General features: G+C 49.5%; 1 protein-coding gene across 1 annotated transcript in view; it reads right to left on the bottom strand.

The window, feature by feature from the left end:
* Positions 1 to 20,932, bottom strand: part of adat2 (adenosine deaminase tRNA specific 2) — a 34,519-nt gene that overhangs the window by 12,098 nt on the left and 1,489 nt on the right. The window contains exons 2-3 of the mRNA XM_084314640.1: positions 4,699 to 4,803; positions 3,875 to 4,025 (exon numbers count right to left, since the gene is read on the bottom strand). Coding sequence (XP_084170766.1) covers positions 3,875 to 4,025; positions 4,699 to 4,803 — 256 coding nt within the window. The remainder of the gene's footprint in view (positions 1 to 3,874; positions 4,026 to 4,698; positions 4,804 to 20,932) is intronic.

Below are 20,932 nucleotides of genomic sequence, written 5' to 3'. Positions count from 1 at the left end.
ACTTGCTTTTCCCCCCAAACTTCACTTAAAACAAATAAAAGGTGCCTCTTGATCATCAAACAAGAATGAAAAAAAAAAGTGACTTAAAAAACTTTTTTTTGTTTGTTGTGAAAATCTATTTTTTTTATCGTCCTAAATCATGAATTCGAATTAATCGATCAAAACGACTAATCGCCCAGCCCTACCTACATGTAGTCGCAACAGTCAGGATACTGGTTAGTGGTTAGGCTCAGGGGGTTGTGGTGGTTTATGTAGCGTGGTCAGGATACTGGTTAGTGGTTAGGCTCAGGGCTGTGGTGGTTTATGTAGCGTGGTCAGGATACTGGTTAGTGGTTAGGCTCAGGGCTGTGGTGGTTTATGTAGCTTGGTCAGGATACTGGTTAGTGGTTAGGCCCAGGGGGATGTGGTGGTTTATGTAGCTTGGTCAGGATACTGGTTAGTGGTTAGGCCCAGGGCTGTGGGGGTTTATGTAGCGTGGTCAGGATACTGGTTAGTGGTTAGGCCCAGGGGGATGTGGTGGTTTATGTAGCGTGGTCAGGATACTGGTTAGTGGTTAGGCCCAGGGGGATGTGGTGGTTTATGTAGCGTGGTCAGGATACTGGTTAGTGGTTAGGCTCAGGGGGCTGTGGTGGTTTATGTAGCTTGGTCAGGATACTGGTTAGTGGTTAGGCCCAGGGGGATGTGGTGGTTTATGTAGCTTGGTCAGGATACTGGTTAGTGGTTAGGCCCAGGGGGATGTGGTGGTTTATGTAGCTTGGTCAGGATACTGGTTAGTGGTTAGGCCCAGGGGGATGTGGTGGTTTATGTAGCTTGGTCAGGATACTGGTTAGTGGTTAGGCCCAGGGCTGTGGGGGTTTATGTAGCTTGGTCAGGATACTGGTTAGTGGTTAGGCCCAGGGCTGTGGTGGTTTATGTAGCGTGGTCAGGATACTGGTTAGTGGGTAGGCTCAGGGGGATGTGGTGGTTTATGTATAGGGATGCACGATAATTATCGGGCCGATAATTATCTGGCCGATATCAGCAATTATGACGTCATCCCGATAAACCCGATAACGTTATTAATAGCTCCGATAATATAATATATTTTTTGGTAAAAGAAAATGCTGTGTGGGTGAATTGGAATGAAGTGCGTTTGTTTTGACTGTAGGCTCATCCCGTTTTGCCAGTACTGTGGTACGACTGACAGCGTGTGGTTTAAGAACAGGGCGTTTTACACAAATCGAGCGCTCCCTTTCTTGGCTGTGACGTAGGCACGTAAGTTTCTGAATCAGCGCGGACGTTAAAAACAAAGATGGCCGCGTCGGTACTCGGAATTTCAGAGGAAAAAGATCGCTTGCTATTTGTAATAAATGCAATGGAGAAGTTCCACAAGGAGGGAAAAGGGCAACAACTTGTAATACATCCAGCCTGACGGGTCACCTGCGGCATCACCACCGCTACGATGGTGTGTTATTGTGTTAACTTAGAAGCCTACGACGACGCGAGGAGCTAAGCAAAGCTAGCCCCTTCCATGGCTGTGATGCAACCCTCGGTTGAACGCAGTCACTTATTGCTCCATAGTAGCCAGGTTAATTTGCACCACCAAGGACTGCTTAAAAGCTAGCGGCTTGAGCCCTTGGGTCATTTCTGTCAAACTTCTTTAATTTAGCAAACGACTCGTCAATAGCTGGCTTTGGATTCACAGCAGCTTCTAGCTTCTAGCTTCTAGGTTCTAGCTTCTAGCTTGTTGCAGGTGACTTGTTGTGGTGGTGATGTGTCCACTCAAAGCCTTTTTTTCAAGGCTCCGCTTTGAAAAAAGAAGAACAAAAAGCTTCGAGCGTCTTAGGTTGGATGTATTATAAGTTGTTGACGGATTGTGAATTTTCATTTGGAAAAATAAATATGGTCACTTTATCAGTCAATACTGTTGTCTTGGCTTTTGTTTCTGTTGTCTGGTTAGGTCACATTTAAGTTGGTGTTAAGTTATTGTCCTGGGAAGTCTTTTTATGTATTATTATTGTATTGTGATATGTTTTGTTTCATGTTGAAAAAAAAAATTTGATAAAAAAAAATTATATATACATTAACACTTTGGTTGCCTAAGGTTAAATTCATGATATACCATAGATTGCCAGCGCTATTTGTCTATGGAGAAAGTCCCCTTCTTTGCAGGGCTATAACTTTTTAAATTCTATTGCTACATTGCCATTATTAGGGCCCATTCAAAGTCCTATATGTATTGTTCATTGTGTAGCAACGTTAAACTTTTTCATTCACATATTCATAGTAAAGTATGGTCTAATGTATAAGTATGTTTTCATCTCTTTCTGCAGCTTTCTCCAGAACGTGATCTATAGCCCCAAATACATTATATTGATGATGCAATAGTTTTATGGCAATCAGCGCGATATAAAAAATTACAACTAGACGTACTTCTAGAAGTTACTACACGTCATCTGATGTTGACCGGATGGGCTAGGGGCCGTTTATAATTCCGTGGGCAGCGTTATACCAATCATCTAATGTGGGTCAAATGTTGATAATAGCAGTTAGTATCGAAGACGGTAACGTTACACGCTGAAACTCACCCCAGTCTCCGCGCGCCGTTGGGCGATCATCGTAGAGTTGAAATCTTATCATTATGGGATGTAAATTTACCCGGTCCATCTCCAGCTTGTATAATGGTATATACGTCCAAATCATGTTGTTTATCGAGTTATTGGCAATCGATCACTGTGTAGCGTGACGAGCCAGAGTCGCGGGACCTATAGCGAGCACCCGGAAGTACTACGGACGTAGCACAACCTCTATGCCACTTCCTGTTAAAGCGATTGCGCCGATCGGCCACCAGATGGCGCTCCTGAACCGCCAGAGAGCTCAGTGGGTCCTGCTGGTGGATCTCAGGCCAGCGGAGGGGACATATGAATCCGATCGCAGATTTTTGAAATATTGATATAAGGACGCTGTACAGCGTCCCCCGGCAACTTGAGCATGGCCAGAAATGACGTCAAAACACGTTTCATGGCAGTCAAAGTGTTAAGAAAAAAGATTATAATACAATAAATATCGGTTATCGATATCGGTTATCGGCCTGAGGAGCATAACGTTATCGATATCGGTATCGGTGTCAAAAAATCAATATCGTGCATCCCTATTTATGTAGCGTGGTCAGGATACTGGTTAGTGGTTAGGCTCAGGGGGCTGTGATGGTTTATGTAGCGTGGTCAGGATACTGGTTAGTGGTTAGGCCCAGGGCTGTGATGGTTTATGTAGCGTGGTCAGGATACTGGTTAGTGGTTAGGCTCAGGGCTGTGGTGGTTTATGTAGTGTGGTCAGGATACTGGTTAGTGGTCAGGCTCAGGGCTGTGGGGGTTTATGTAGCGTGGTCAGGATACTGGTTAGTGGTTAGGCTCAGGGCTGTGGTGGTTTATGTAGCTTGGTCAGGATACTGGTTAGTGGGTAGGCTCAGGGGGATGTGGTGGTTTATGTAGCGTGGTCAGGATACTGGTTAGTGGTTAGGCCCAGGGGGATCTGGTGGTTTATGTAGCGTGGTCAGGATACTGGTTAGTGGGTAGGCTCAGGGGGATGTGGTGGTTTATGTAGCGTGGTCAGGATACTGGTTAGTGGTTAGGCCCAGGGGGATGTGGTGGTTTATGTAGCGTGGTCAGGATACTGGTTAGTGGTTAGGCCCAGGGGGATGTGGTGGTTTATGTAGCGTGGTCAGGATACTGGTTAGTGGTTAGGCCCAGGGGGATGTGGTGGTTTATGTAGCGTGGTCAGGATACTGGTTAGTGGTTAGGCTCAGGGGGATGTGGTGGTTTATGTAGCTTGGTCAGGATACTGGTTAGTGGGTAGGCTCAGGGCTGTGGTGGTTTATGTAGCGTGGTCAGGATACTGGTTAGGCGCAGGGCTGCGGCACACATGATGCACGGCTCCACGGTGACATAAAGAACCGTCCGCTCGCACACACTCCTGGGGTCCACGTTGCCACGACGACACCAGTCCAACACCTGGTCCAGGGCCACCATCTCAGCATGACGAGTGGCCTGCAAAAAACACACACGCGCGCACACACACACACACACACACACAATGTATTTATACATAAGTATATGTAAGGGATAATGCCTAAAGCGCTGCACATTAACATATTTTAATGGACGAGGTGGAGGCATGAACCTTTTTCAGGAACACTGTCTTTTCGTCTCAACCTGTTTTCTTATACAAATAAATTGTCAGATGCAGTCAGGCTCATTCTTATTTTACTAGGTCAGCCGATGATGGACAGATTATGTTACCACGTCCAAAATCAAATGCTTTAAAGAGGACGGTTGTTTATCGTGCCATCAATCATTTGATTCGTCGCCCCGTTGCACATTTTACATACAGTACAGAATACACATACATACGAGCATGCACACACGCACACTAGGGATGGGTACCGAATTAGGTACTTTTACCGACCGAATCACGTCGGTACTACCGAGTACAGATTCACTGCAATATTATATATATGATAATAAATTATTTGAAGTTTGGATTTTTTTTTATTATTTACAACTGAGGTTGATTACATTTGTAGAGACTAAAGTACAGAAAAAGGTACCGTTGGGTACCGGTATCAGTTCAAATGTGAAAGGTACCCAACCCTAACGCACACACGCACACACACACACATGCACAGCCTTGTTCAAATAGGTGACATCACACCAGACTCACGTTTCTGCTCTCGTTGACTTGGTTCCTGCCTTTGCCAACAGCTTGGTTCTTGTAGACCATCAGGCAGCCGACGGGAACCTCAGCATTCTCCAGGGCATCCCTGGCCTGCCAACACACACAGAGAGAGAGAGAGTCGGCACACTGGAGCTAGTGGCTCGTAACACACGCCCACAGAGAGAGAGTCAGTACACAGGAGCTAGTGGCTCGTAACACACGCCCACAGAGAGAGAGTCAGTACACTGGAGCTAGTGGCTCGTAACACACGCCCACAGAGAGAGAGTCAGTACACTGGAGCTAGTGGCTCGTAACACACACCCACAGAGAGAGAGTCAGCACACTGGAGCTAGTGGCTCGTAACACACGCCCACAGAGAGAGAGAGTCAGCACACTGGAGCTAGTGGCTCGTAACACACGCCCACAGAGAGAGAGAGTCAGCACACTGGAGCTAGTGGCTCGTAACACACGCCCACAGAGAGAGAGAGTCAGTACACTGGAGCTAGTGGCTCGTAACACACGCCCACAGAGAGTCAGCACACTGGAGCTAGTGGCTCGTAACACACGCCCACAGAGAGTCAGTACACTGGAGCTAGTGGCTCGTAACACACGCCCACAGAGAGAGAGTCAGTACACTGGAGCTAGTGGCTCGTAACACACGCCCACAGAGAGAGAGAGTCAGCACACTGGAGCTAGTGGCTCGTAACACACGCCCACAGAGAAAGAGTCAGTACACTGGAGCTAGTGGCTCGTAACACACGCCCACAGAGAGAGAGTCAGTACACTGGAGCTAGTGGCTCGTAACACACGCCCACAGAGAGAGAGTCAGTACACTGGAGCTAGTGGCTCGTAACACACGCCCACAGAGAGAGAGTCAGTACACTGGAGCTAGTGGCTCGTAACACACGCCCACAGAGAGAGAGAGTCAGTACACTGGAGCTAGTGGCTCGTAACACACGCCCACAGAGAAAGAGAGTCAGTACACTGGAGCTAGTGGCTCGTAACACACGCCCACAGAGAAAGAGAGTCAGTACACTGAAGCTAGTGGCTCGTAACACACGCCCACAGAGAGAGAGTCAGTACGCTGGAGCTAGTGGCTCGTAACACACGCCCACAGAGAGAGAGTCAGCACACTGGAGCTAGTGGCTCGTAACACACGCCCACAGAGAGAGAGTCAGGACACTGGAGCTAGTGGCTCGTAACACACGCCCACAGAGAGAGAGTCAGTACGCTGGAGCTAGTGCCTCGTAACACACGCCCACAGAGAGAGAGTCAGTACACTGGAGCTAGTGGCTCGTAACACACGCCCACAGAGAGAGAGTCAGCACACTGGAGCTAGTGGCTCGTAACACACGCCCACAGAGAGTGAGCACACTGGAGCTAGTGGCTCGTAACACACGCCCACAGAGAGAGAGAGTCAGTACACTGGAGCTAGTGGCTCGTAACACACGCCCACAGAGAGTCAGCACACTGGAGCTAGTGGCTCGTAACACACGCCCACAGAGAGAGAGAGTCAGTACACTGGAGCTAGTGGCTCGTAACCAGTGATGCCACAGATTACTTGTAAAAGTAATCCGATTACTGATTATTGATTACTCCTTTAAAAAGTAATCCAAGTTACTTTACTGATTACTTGATTATCAGAGTAACTTAGTTACTTTGAAAGTAACTAGGTTACGAAGTCGTCGTCGTTCCCCCAACCGTTTTCTTTTAAACGCTTTATTGAAAGTGCATAAATTGTTTTTAACTTGTTTCTCTGCACATAACGTAAATTGTTAAACTAGTGCTTCAGCTTCTGTACCATCAAGTATGGTAAAGCAACAGTCTATGATGCTCACAGCATTAGAGCAGCCAGCGGTTTTACAAAACCAGTGTATATCCATTCACATCTAACAAATGCAGGCTGAACTATTCAATTATATCAACTGTAACTATTAAATTGTTTTTATAAATGTCTCTCTATAAACATACAATCAGTCTCTCTTTAACATGTAAATTAACTGTAAATCTGGAAAATAAGAGCTTTTGCTCTGCCACCATCAAATATACATTAATCAAAAGGGAAAGAAACAAAATCTCTCTCTTTTGCTGTTTGGCTGGCCTCCGAGTCCTCCTGTACCTAGTCGAAGCGTCGGCTAGTGAATGAATGAATGAATGAATGAAAACTTTATTAACAGATTGCAGAATGGGTACAGTACAGTACAGCTCAATACATACAATTGTTAAGGGGATGCAGACCAGAGAAAGACTTTTGTCTTGTTTACATCAGGGTCCCCCAGTGTTGTGATTCCAGATGCTTTCAATGCAATTGGATGTGCTGTTTTTAGCGGTAGACAGTATTTTGTTTCCTCCGCATATGAACGTGAAGTAGTGACTGAGGCTATACGAGCGTTTTGGGATGGAAGTCTGAACAGAAACTCACTTTTAATTTTGCCAAGCGTTTTGGGGTGGAATTCTCCGACGACGGAGCCCTGCTGTCACACGATTGGCGCATATGTCACATGACGTGCTGTGAAGACCCGCCCTACTCTGCCTCTGATTCGCAGACTGTGGATGGGGAATGTGATTGTACCAAAGAAGATGTCACTCACAGACAGAGTGTCCAGTCACGCCGCGGGGACACATTCTTGTGTAACCCTTTCACTGCCACACTACGTCACTCCCAAAAGAAAAACAGCTCAAAATGCATTTTTTGACTGTCGAAAACGAAATAAAATACTGCATTCCGCCTGCATTATGAATTTATGATGAGATAGTAACGAAATAGTAATGCACAGCCACTTGGACAAGTAACTGCAATCAGATTACTGGCTTTTAAAGATTAACGCGTTAGATTACTATTTTCGGGGGAAAGTAATCAGATTACAATAACGCGTTACTTAGTAACGCGTTACCGGCATCACTGCTCGTAACACACGCCCACAGAGAGAGAGTCAGCACACTGGAGCTAGTGGCTCGTAACACACGCCCACAGAGAGAGAGTCAGCACACTGGAGCTAGTGGCTCGTAACACACACCCACAGAGAGAGAGAGTCAGTACACTGGAGCTAGTGGCTCGTAACACACGCGCACAGAGAGAGAGTCAGCACACTGGAGCTAGTGGCTTGTAACACACGCCCACAGAGAGAGAGTCAGTACACTGGAGCTAGTGGCTCGTAACACACGCCCACAGAGAGAGAGTCAGCACACTGGAGCTAGTGGCTCGTAACACACGCCCACAGAGAGAGAGAGTCAGTACACTGGAGCTAGTGGCTCGTAACACACGCCCACAGAGAGAGAGTCAGCACACTGGAGCTAGTGGCTCGTAACACACGCCCACAGAGAGAGAGTACACTGGAGCTAGTGGCTCGTAACACACGCCCACAGAGAGAGAGAGTCAGCACACTGGAGCTAGTGGCTCGTAACACACGCTCACAGAGAGAGTCAGTACACTGGAGCTAGTGGCTCGTAACACACGCCCACAGAGAGAGAGTACACTGGAGCTAGTGGCTCGTAACACACGCCCACAGAGAGAGAGTACACTGGAGCTAGTGGCTCGTAACACACGCCCACAGAGAGAGAGTCAGCACACTGGAGCTAGTGGCTCGTAACACACGCCCACAGAGAGAGAGTCAGCACACTGGAGCTAGTGGCTCGTAACACACGCCCACAGAGAGAGAGTCAGTACGCTGGAGCTAGTGGCTTGTAACACACGCCCACAGAGAGAGAGAGTCAGTACACTGGAGCTAGTGGCTCGTAACACACGCTGTAACTGAGGGGTACAATTCCCTGACTGTATTGATAAGTATGGTATCATTAAACCACTACCGCTTGATGTACTTTAACTTCTGGCCATCCAGTACACGATATCTAAGTATGATGAACACTTTCCCACATATGAAACCAGGTCCACACAAATATAACAGTCGAAGGTTTAATATAGCAAAAGGTATATACAACATTCACTTAATTACATTTATGATTTGAATGCACTTGTAAGGCAAATGAGTATTCGTAGGCAAATCAACACTGAATGTCCAATCTCTGGTTACGCAGGAAGCAAGTATACAACCTGGTTCTTTAGGGAAACTATAGCGATGGTACTTAAGGATTATAGCGGGATACTAAAGGGGTCCTGCTGGTTGTAAGTCAGTAAGGGGGGGGGGGGGGTTTGGAGAGCCGTCAGCTGCATCCCATCTGGCCAACGATTCCTGGGGAGAATTCAGGTACAGAAAACAGTGCCCGCAGGATCTTGATCCACAGATGAATACACTTGGGCCCTCTTGTAGACGGTAGCTGTAGGTCCACAACGAAGGAGAAGCGAGGCGGCCTCGGTCTGGGTTGAGCGCCGTCTCACCTGGGCTCCTCTCGGGGGTAATTCCAACACTCACTGGCGTTGGCTGTTATCCGCTCCACAAATCAAAGCACCCAAAGCAAATAGATATTCCATGCCGTATAGGCTCAGCAGTCGTCCGGGTAGGTAATCCAATGTGCAGGGCCACTCGTCCTCGCCCAGAACTCCTCGGATGAAAGCACCACGCGTGGTCTGACCAGCCTGGTTAAGACTCTAGATAACGCGAGGAAACGATGGGGGTGCTGCTCACTTTAGAACTTTAACCGAACGATGCACCATACATAATAGACTATTATTACTTAATAGAAATACGTCCCACTCGACGGTACAGTGCCAAACTATGACAATTCAGCTATGAATTTACACGAGGTCTCAATGCCTATTCTGGGGCCAAAATAGGCCATACTGCACCACACGTGGGTCGTGGGTGAGGCTTCACGTCTGTTACTAGGTTGGAGGGTAAAGGACTAATGGACTAAAAGAAAGTTCTACTTTACTTGCGCCCTATTTATATGCACGGTGAACAAATAGTACCATTCGTATTTCGGTAGCCGTATTCCTACGCGGAACCGGGGCTAGTTGGGACATGTTCGTCGGCACTATTGAACTTGACTCAAGGGGCCTGTCTGCTGGCGCCAGGTTCTTGTCCAATGAGAGAATGAACTATTATGGGCTGTAGTAGACTAAAGGGATATTCAGTGTATATGTACAAAGAATATACAAGGGATATCAAACGATATACAAATACTATTAAATATATATCCATAAATAAATATATATATTCGGTTTAATCTGATCCTTCACAACAGCCGCCCCCTAATTAGTCCCACCTAATTAGCTAAGCAGAGACAGATTAACCGCACTGTCTACCACTCAAGGTCCGCTGTAAGGGTCAGTCAACTCACAAAGTCATGGGGTCATGGTCGTCATCGATAGTGTCTGGGAGTCTTGGCAGTTCTATTAGCCTCGCCACGGGTCGTGTGTAAGTTCGCCCTTGGACGAGCACTTCAGCTGCTCGGACCTTGCCATCGGCACCGGTGATCACTTTGCTTACGCGGCCAGCCGGCCACATAGCTCTGGGTAGTGACTGGTCGATAATCATGACGACTGTTCCTTCTGTCAAATTGTCTCTCTCTTTTACCCACTTCTGGCGGGTCTGTAGAGACGGTAGATAGTGGAGTAGGAAGCTATTCCAAAACTTGTCAGCCAGTACTTGACTGTACCTCCACATTCTTCGGCCGTTCGCTTCTTCAGGCCTGTACATTGTCTGGGGTAGCGCGGGGTCCAGCCGCTCCATCAAGAGTGTGTTGGGGGTGACTGGGTCGACATCTGCTACATCACTTGAGACGTAACCGAGGGGCTTGGAGTTCAATACTCCCTTGATCTCCGTGAGGACTGTCATTAGGACTTCCTCCGCCACAGTCTGGGCCCCAAGCACGGCGTACAGGGCTGTCTTTATAGAACGTACTTCTCGTTCCCAGGTTCCACCGAAGTGGGGTGCGTTCGGGGGATTAAACTGGAAGTCAATCTGGGATGGAGCGAGGTGGGTCTTAAGTTCTGGGCCCATAGCTTGGAAGCTCTCTCTCAGCTCTCTTTCTCCGCCTTTGAAGTTTGTCCCGTGATCAGACAACAATGTAGACGGTTTTCCTTTCCGCGATGTGAATCTTCGGAAGGCCATAAGGAATGAGTCTGTGCTCATGGTTGGAAGGAGTTCGATATGTATCGCTCTGGTGGTCATGCATTTGAATACAATACCCCACCGCTTCTCGGTTCCTCTTCCTTTCTTTATATACAACGGGCCAAAACAGTCCATGCCTGTGGAGTGAAAGGGCTTGTCGCCGAGTCGGAGGCGACAGGGAGGTAGGTCAGCCATCCGGGGTATGCTGGGCTGCGCGCGCCACTTTCGGCAGTCTAGACAGGTTCGCTGGAAGCGTCGCACTGCTTCTCTCCCTTGAAGTATCCAATAGCGACGTCTGATCTCCGCGAAGACTCTCTCTGCTCCTGCGTGGTGCACATCCTCGTCGTATTTCTTTATGATCAGCTCTGTGACCTTGTGTCGGCTGTTCAAGACTATCGGGTACTTAACGTCATCCGGTAGGTCGGGGGCTCTCCGCAGACGACCACCCACTCTGATGAGATTATGGGCGTCACTCTCGGGTGCCAGGTGGAGCAGTCTGCTGTCTGATGGGATGGGCTTTCCTCCCTGTAGACAGTCTAGCTCATCGGGGAACGAGTCTCTCTGGGCTCGTTGTAGTAGAAGAAGTTCTGCTTCTTCGTAGTCAGCTGCTGAAATGTCAGTGGTGGGCTGAATCTCTGGGTGGTGCCACAGGAATGTCTTTAGCTGCGCACTCTGTAGGGTGAGGCAATCATCTATGTTGGGGTCTGTGGAGGCGACTGTGCTCAATCCACAGAACATAGGTTTCTTGTTTTCAGCCTCCTCTTTACTCGCTTCCCGTGGGGTGGGCGTAGGCCACTCTTCTTCCGGGAGCTTGAGGAACTCTGGTCCATCACTGTAGATGTTGTGACGGGTGAGGTCATCTAGGGACATTCCCCGGGTGATGACGTCAGCTGGGTTGTGTTTGGTGTCCACATACCGCCAGCTCGCTGCTTCTGTTAACTCTTGAATCTCTGTGACTCTGACTCCCACGAAGACCTTGTATCTGCATGAATCAGACTTGATCCCTGTGAGTACTGTCGTAGAGTCTGACCACAAGATTGTTCTTTGCACCGGGATGGTGAGTTCACGTTGGATTAACGTGGCTAGATGCGCTCCTGCTAGGGCTGCGCAGAGCTCTAGACGCGGGATAGATTGTTGCTTTCGTGGGGCTATTCTTGAGCGAGCCAGGATGAAAGCGGTGTGTATCTCTCCTCCCTTCTCTTGGGCACGCAAGTAGGCCACAGATCCATAGGCTACTTCGGAGGCGTCGCTGAAGACGTGTAGATCCATCTTGCATGTCTCTGGCCTCACTGTGGGTGGGAAGTAGCTGCGGCGTATGTTGACGCCTGGGAGTGAGCGGAGTTCCGTCTCCCACTCTCTCCATGTGGAGGCAAGGTGTGCGGGTATTGGGTCGTCCCAGCCCTGGTCCTTGTCCCATAGTGCTCGTACAATCATCTTTGCCCTGGTGGTGTAAGGTAGAATACATCCCAACGGGTCATATTGTCTGGCGAGTGTTCTGTACACACTCCGTCTGGTGGTCGGTATCGCCGTCGACCTTCCCTGCTCCGTGGTCAGGGGTTTGTGTCTATAGTGGAGCGAGTCTGTTTTGAAGCGCCAGACTAGTCCTAGTGTCATTTCTTGGGCTTCTCCTGGGATGGTCGCCATCCAGGTCTCGCTACTGGCTGCCTTGTCCGCGGGGGAGAGGCTGCGCAATACTTGCGGGTCGCTGCTGGCCCACTGCCTGAGATCAAAGCCGCCTTTGATCAGGGAGGCGCGTAGCTTGAGTAGGAGAGCCTCGGCTTCTTCTTGGGTCGAAACGCTTTGTAAACAGTTGTCCACGTAGAAACTGTTCTTCACACTGTGTCGGACCTCTTCATCTGCTGCTGGGTCCTCTGCGACGTGTTTCTGCAGTGCAAATGTAGCACAGCACGGGCTGCATGTGGTTCCGAAGGGGAGGACTTCCCATTGGTAGATGGCTGGGTGCTCATCTCCGATCCTCTCTCTCCATAGGAACCGCAGTAGGGGCTTATCCTCCTCCACTAGTCTCACCTGCAGGAACATCCCTTTGATATCCCCGCTGATAGCCACCTTGTCCTGGCGGAAGCGTAGTAGCACGCCTAGTAGAGAGGGGCCGAGTGTGGGGCCGGGCAAGAGCTCTTTATTCAGATTCTGGGATCCGATCTGGTAGCTGCAGTTAAACACAATGCGATCCTTGCCGTTGTGGTGGACCTTGTGGTGCGGCACGTACCATGATTCGGTCGTCTGATCGGCCTCTTTAATGTCAATCTTAATTACGTGTCTCGCTGTGATTAGCTTCTCAATCTCAGCGCGGTACACACTCTCTTGAGCGGGGTCTTTGGCTAGGCGCCGCTCTGTGTTCAATAGATACCGCTCCGTAGCTTCTTTCGTGGCGTGAAAGGTGGGCATTCCCTCTCGCCTCAGGAGTGGAGTTGCGTATCTCATCACTCCGCCGACTGTGACTCTCTTTGTCCCTTGCTCGAGGAGGTTTATGGCGTAAATGCCTTCTTTAGAACGAATGTCTTTCTTTTCGTTCTTAAAGGGCATTGTCTCTAGTGTCCATAGCCTCTCGACATGCTGCAGGAGAGTGGTGTCTTCTTCTGTCACTCTGGAGTGGAGGCAGCTAGTGGCTGCTGTTCGGTTGAGAGATTTAGCGAGGGGGCCTTGTAGTGTCCATCCTAGGCGGGTCTCGACTGCTGCAGGACAGCCTCTGGGTCCTGTATGGACCCGGTCTATCGGGACTATGAGGTCTGCATGGTCGGAGCCTATCAGCAGGGTCGGGGTGGCGCCGTCTATGAGCGGGATAGGTAGTTGACGCAGGTGCACATATTTATCCATCAGCTTGGCGATGGGGTAGGTGTACTGTGATAGTCCTATTTCTTGGCTGGTGAAAGCATTTGTAATCCTATACCGTCTCTCTGGCTGCCCGCTTGCTGCGATAGTGAAGGAGACATTCTCGCCTTTTATCGTCTTTAAATCTCTTCTTATTGTCCGAATCGTCATCTGGTTCTCGCTCCCCCGCAGTCCCAGCTGGGCCGCAGCGGATGCGAGGAGAAGGGTCTTCTCTGACCCGTCATCAAGGACGGCGTAAGTGTCCATGACTTTATCTTGGTGGCTCAATGTTACACGGACTACCTTTAAGAGCACCTGGGCGCCGCTGCTGCTGGCGGGGTCAATGTACATGACACTTGCCTTTGTGCTGCTCGATGGTGCAGGTGCAGGCTTTCTTCTGTTACTGTCGTGTAGGACATCTAGGTGGGCTCCGTCACACCGACTGCACCTCTTCTTTAGGCGGCACTCGGCTGCCATGTGACTGCGCGCACATCGGTAACAGCGCCTGTTGGACTTTATCCATTGACTCACTTCTTCTGCATTCATCTTCTTGAACAGGTCACATTGTGACAGCCAGTGTTCCTTCTCGCAGTACGGGCACACCATCCTCCACTTCTCTTTTCTCGAGGGGGTACTGTGGTTCTTACTGCTCGGTACTGATTCTGATTGGTGCATGACAGTCACTGATCTTCTTCCATCGTTTACTCTCCTAGGTCCCTCTCTGGAGCTTGGTGTGCTCCGCACGAATGTATCCAAGCGTAGGCTGCTGACTTCTCTCGTCAGGAAGTCGGCTAAATCGAGGAGGGATGGTTCGGGACCGTTAGGATCACGGTGGTCTCTTTGCCGCCTAAAGCGCTCTTGTCTGGCGGGCGGCAGCTTCTCTAAAATCCTCTCGACGTTAGAGTTGGCGTATAGCTCGTGCATACCCTTTTCTCGTTGCGCTCCCAGCATCCCTACCAGGGACTGCACTTTTATAGACAGGTCGTCTAGTGAGCGATTGTCTGTTGCTGGGGGTAGGCGGTCAATATGCCTTATCTCTTGGATTACGTAATCCCATATACGTCCATATCTCTGGTCCAGCGCTGCTAGAGCCGCGGTGTATGGGGTCGTAGAGGTGGCATAGGCCAGCGCTATATTGTGCGCTCGGGGTACTTTCAGGTGCTTCAGTAATATTGCATACTTGTGGCGTTCGTCAACGACATCCACCATCATTGTCTCTAAGCACATCCGGAGCTCCGTGTACTGTGCTCGATTCTCATGGGTGAAGTCTGGAAACGTCGGTGTGCCAATGTATGACGCCGTGGATGGCTGGCACATCGGTGAGCGTTGGGAGAGAGGCCTCCTAGGCGAGTCTCCTCTTGCGCCTCTCTGTGGGCTGGTACCGGCAGGGTACCATGGCCCGCTGGTCCAGGTGCTGTTCCTCGGGGCTGGTCGTGCGTCATGCTCACCCGTGAATAGAGTCGGGGGTCTGTAGCGCAGCGCCGCGGGGGTATAGCCTGGGCTGTACTGGACCTCCTGGTCCGGTGGAGTACTGTGCTGTCGTCTGGCTTGGTTCTCCTCCTCTCCCTCTTCTTCTTCTGTCAGGTCCTCTAAATCCTGTAGTCGTTTATTTAGCCTCTCCGCAGTGTATGCTGCTCCTTCCTTGTAGCTGGGTCTCGCTTGGACTGGTCGGGGAAGGGGGTCTGCGGGGGGTATAGGCTCTCTCTGGTGGTCAAGTTCAGGGTCGCTTGGTCGGTTAGGGGATGCTGCCCTTGACTGTTGTCTCGACGAGGCCCTTGAACCCCTGGCGGAGGGTGAGGGTGTTGCCCTGGTGATCAGCTGCTCCATTAGCTGCGCTTGTAGTCTGTCGCGCTCGGCTTGTAGTCTGTCGCGCTCGGCTTCGCGCTGGATGAGAGCGATGTCGCGCTCTGCTTCTCTTTGGGCACCGTCAGCGGCGCGCTGGGTGTCGGACCGGTCTCTTGCCATATTCTCTTCCGTCTGAAGGCGTCTCATCTCCAGGCGTATGTGCTCTTCTTCGCTCCGTTGCTGTGTTTGGAGTCGATCGCGTTCACCCTGAAGTCGATCGCGTTCACCCTGGAGTCGATCGCGTTCGGTAGAGGCTGTCAGGCTGACGAGGAACGCCTGTGACAGCATCCTCTCCGCCTTGCTGGGGGAAGACGCTTGTAGAGGTGAGCCGCTCCTGGCTGTCCTCGTTGGGGAGTCCTGGAGCTCTATCTCCTCGGCGCTCTCCTCATCTTGTTCCGTGCAGGGTTCCACCTCTGGAGGGTTGTCTTCCTCCCGGAGCTGGTCGGGGACTACTTCTTCGGTATTGGCGGGGGGTAAAGGCATGTCTGTTCCCTCCTGGTCCCCACCGTGAGCTTGGTCAGTTACATTAGAACCCACTAGGGCCTCTGTGGTCGGGGTAACCTGGTCGTTAAGGTCAGACATAATTTTACTTTCTACTTTTACCGCGTTTACCGTCTGTAGAAGGCTAGGTAGTTGACTGACAGCGTAATCCTCTAAGTACTGAGGTGTCTGTCGTCTGCGCCGCGGGCGTTCTACGTTAGGAGGACCGTTTCGTGGAGTGTTCATCATAGGCCATTTCAATATTAATAACACTATATTAATATTACACTAGTTACCCTCCGGCTCGAAGGACCAATTGTAACTGAGGGGTACAATTCCCTGACTGTATTGATAAGTATGGTATCATTAAACCACTACCGCTTGATGTACTTTAACTTCTGGCCATCCAGTACACGATATCTAAGTATGATGAACACTTTCCCACATATGAAACCAGGTCCACACAAATATAACAGTCGAAGGTTTAATATAGCAAAAGGTATATACAACATTCACTTAATTACATTTATGATTTGAATGCACTTGTAAGGCAAATGAGTATTCGTAGGCAAATCAACACTGAATGTCCAATCTCTGGTTACGCAGGAAGCAAGTATACAACCTGGTTCTTTAGGGAAACTATAGCGATGGTACTTAAGGATTATAGCGGGATACTAAAGGGGTCCTGCTGGTTGTAAGTCAGTAAGGGGGGGGGGGGGGTTTGGAGAGCCGTCAGCTGCATCCCATCTGGCCAACGATTCCTGGGGAGAATTCAGGTACAGAAAACAGTGCCCGCAGGATCTTGATCCACAGATGAATACACTTGGGCCCTCTTGTAGACGGTAGCTGTAGGTCCACAACGAAGGAGAAGCGAGGCGGCCTCGGTCTGGGTTGAGCGCCGTCTCACCTGGGCTCCTCTCGGGGGTAATTCCAACACTCACTGGCGTTGGCTGTTATCCGCTCCACAAATCAAAGCACCCAAAGCAAATAGATATTCCATGCCGTATAGGCTCAGCAGTCGTCCGGGTAGGTAATCCAATGTGCAGGGCCACTCGTCCTCGCCCAGAACTCCTCGGATGAAAGCACCACGCGTGGTCTGCCCAGCCTGGTTAAGACTCTAGATAACGCGAGGAAACGATGGGGGTGCTGCTCACTTTAGAACTTTAACCGAACGATGCACCATACATAATAGACTATTATTACTTAATAGAAATACGTCCCACTCGACGGTACAGTGCCAAACTATGACAATTCAGCTATGAATTTACACGAGGTCTCAATGCCTATTCTGGGGCCAAAATAGGCCATACTGCACCACACGTGGGTCGTGGGTGAGGCTTCACGTCTGTTACTAGGTTGGAGGGTAAAGGACTAATGGACTAAAAGAAAGTTCTACTTTACTTGCGCCCTATTTATATGCACGGTGAACAAATAGTACCATTCGTATTTCGGTAGCCGTATTCCTACGCGGAACCGGGGCTAGTTGGGACATGTTCGTCGGCACTATTGAACTTGACTAAAGGGGCCCGTCTGCTGGCGCCAGGTTCTTGTCCAATGAGAGAATGAACTATTATGGGCTGTAGTAGACTAAAGGGATATTCAGTGTATATGTACAAAGAATATACAAGGGATATCAAACGATATACAAATACTATTAAATATATATCCATAAATAAATATATATATTCGGTTTAATCTGATCCTTCACAACACACGCCCACAGAGAGAGAGTCAGTACACTGGAGCTAGTGGCTCGTAACACACGCCCACAGAGAGAGAGTCAGCACACTGGAGCTAGTGGCTCGTAACACACGCCCACAGAGAGTCAGCACACTGGAGCTAGTGGCTCGTAACACACGCCCACAGAGAGAGAGTCAGCACACTGGAGCTAGTGGCTCGTAACACACGCCCACAGAGAGAGAGTCAGCACACTGGAGCTAGTGGCTCGTAACACACACCCACAGAGAGAGAGAGTCAGTACACTGGAGCTAGTGGCTCATAACACACGCGCACAGAGAGAGAGTCAGCACACTGGAGCTAGTGGCTCGTAACACACGCCCACAGAGAGAGAGTCAGTACACTGGAGCTAGTGGCTCGTAACACACGCCCACAGAGAGAGAGTCAGCACACTGGAGCTAGTGGCTCGTAACACATGCCCACAGAGAGAGAGAGTCAGTACACTGGAGCTAGTGGCTCGTAACACACGCCCACAGAGAGAGAGTCAGCACACTGGAGCTAGTGGCTCGTAACACACACCCACAGAGAGAGAGAGTCAGTACACTGGAGCTAGTGGCTCGTAACACACGCCCACAGAGAGAGAGTACACTGGAGCTAGTGGCTCGTAACACACGCCCACAGAGAGAGAGAGTCAGCACACTGGAGCTAGTGGCTCGTAACACACGCTCACAGAGAGAGTCAGTACACTGGAGCTAGTGGCTCGTAACACACGCCCACAGAGAGAGAGTACACTGGAGCTAGTGGCTCGTAACACACGCCCACAGAGAGAGAGTACACTGGAGCTAGTGGCTCGTAACACACGCCCACAGAGAGAGAGTCAGTACACTGGAGCTAGTGGCTCGTAACACACGCCCACAGAGAGAGAGTCAGCACACTGGAGCTAGTGGCTCGTAACACACGCCCACAGAGAGAGAGTCAGTACGCTGGAGCTAGTGGCTCGTAACACACGCCCACAGAGAGAGAGTCAGCACACTGGAGCTAGTGGCTCGTAACACACGCCCACAGAGAGAGAGAGTCAGCACTAGAGCTGCCGCGGTATTGATTATTTCCTTACCGCACAAATTTGCAAAATATTTCCTACCGCCGCGGTTTTTACCGCACGCACACAAAAAATTAAAAAAAAAAGTTTGAATGCATTTTTTTTTTAGCAGTAGTCTACTCTTTATAGCATATAGCCTGCCTCTAGTCTAAATGTCTATCTTTAGAGGATGACTTTGCAGCATGAATATTGTTTGGGATTCGGCAAGCACGCATTCGTTATTAAAAGTGAAACACGGATTCGAAGTCTCCCCTCTGGTCGTGCGCCGTTCACTAGGTGTCGCGGGCAGGAGTGGTAGCGGCGCGCCCGCCGGTTACCCCCCCGACCCTTTCTTCTTATTATTATTATAACGTTACTACTTATGATTACAAAGGCATTCGATTTGTGGCATTAACGTTAGTATAGTTACACGTTCGTATTTACCGGACCATAGCAAGGCAAGCGTTACTAAATTAATATCTAAGTTCCTTTCTTTGCTCAGAGCGTGCCGAGTTGTACCCATTCTGCGGTCTGTTAATAAAGTTTTCAATCAGACAAGTGTATAGAACGAAGGGCTTTTATTATAACATTTCGTTGCAGTAAAATCATTATGCCTCGTTCCCTGAGGAGCGACGGCAATCCACTCCGGTCTCCGGTGGGAGCTAACGTACTATTAGCCGTGTTGTGACTGAGCTCTGATCAATGGCTCATGGCTGAGATTCAGGAAGTAAAAGCACTTCGCGTATCTCTTCTGACCAATCTGTGGTCTGCAGTGTTTCATGTGACTTTTCTGGTACCCAATAGGGTCGCTTGGAATCTCGACAGAGAAGTAGGGTATATCTGCAGAGCCGCAAGCCCAACGAGAGCGTAATAATAATAATAATATAATAAAAAACAGCTGTGATGCCGGTATTCAGCCCAACGCTGCGGTGGGCATGATGTAACAGCGATACCGCGGTAATACCGATACCGCGGCAGCTCTAGTCAGCACACTGGAGCTAGTGGCTCGTAACACACGCCCACAGAGAGTCAGTACACTGGAGCTAGTGGCTCGTAACACACGCCCACAGAGAGAGAGTCAGTACACTGGAGCTAGTGGCTCGTAACACACGCCCACAGAGAGAGAGTCAGCACACTGGAGCTAGTGGCTCGTAACACACGCCCACAGAGAGAGAGAGTCAGCACACTGGAGCTAGTGGCTCGTAACACACGCCCACAGAGAGTCAGTACACTGGAGCTAGTGGCTCGTAACAGGCCTCATCTCTGGCCTGCCAACACACGCCCACAGAGGGTCGGCAGATGGGAGCTAGTGGCTCGTAACAGGCCTCATCTTACTTCCTTCATCCTTTATGCAAAGGCCCAATCAGGGAACCACGGTGGTGTAGTGGTTAACACTGTCGCCTCACAGCAAGAAGGTCCAGGGTTCGATTCCCGCTTGGGGACCAGGTTTCCATGATGCCAGTTACCCAGGTGGGGTATCTCCCAGGCCCTTCTGTGTGGGTTTGCATGTTCTCCCCATGCTCGCAAGGGTCCCCCCCCCCCCCCGATAAAATAAACCCAATGGAAAAACATGCACAACAACAAGATCGCCAACGCTGTGGTGTCCTTGACGAAGACGGACAGGAGCACTTGGATTGGTCCCCTGGCGCGGCTCACGTTGACGCCTGTCTGCTCCCGGCTGCCCTTGGGGGGGAAGGACGACGGGATGGGTTAATCGCAGAGACGAATCGCATGCATGCATCGCATGCGTGCCGATTAATGACCTCTGAGCAGGTCCTAAATTATTATATTATTTTATTAAAATGTAAACAAATGTCCCACCAACAAAAAAATAAATACAAAAATAAAAAGATGGAGACATGTTTTTATTCTCTAGTGTAGTTGATTGGATGGGCTTTGGATACAAGAACTAACACTAGACAGCAGGCAAATGTGAGTTTTTAAATTGTATTTACTATTTACTGTATTTTGTGTCTGTAAAAGTTTTGTTGGTAATGTTTGTAAACATTGTAAAAACAGATCTATATTCTGATTCATGACGAGTTAAGAAAGTTAACGGTTATTTTCCATATACAGATCCCCTGTGAATAATATACCCCACACGTATATAGAGTAAAAAAAGAAAAGCATGGATTGGGGCTTTAAATCAGTTAATCGTACACAGTTCCTTTACTTAAGTAAAAGTAGAAATACCCCGATAAATGAGTACTCTGGTAAAAGTAGACATACCAAGATAAAATAACACTCTGGTAAAAGTCCTCCTTCAAAATTCTACTTGTGGCCAGTGGTCCAGTTATGCTGCTCTGATTAAAGGTTATGT

This window comes from Notolepis coatsorum (genome assembly GCF_963971535.1).
Source record: "Notolepis coatsorum genome assembly, chromosome: 5".
In the NCBI taxonomy this organism is placed as follows: Eukaryota; Metazoa; Chordata; class Actinopteri; order Aulopiformes; family Paralepididae; genus Notolepis; species Notolepis coatsorum.
The sequence above is the reverse complement of the archived record's forward strand: the minus strand, read 5'-3'. Positions and strand labels throughout refer to the sequence as shown.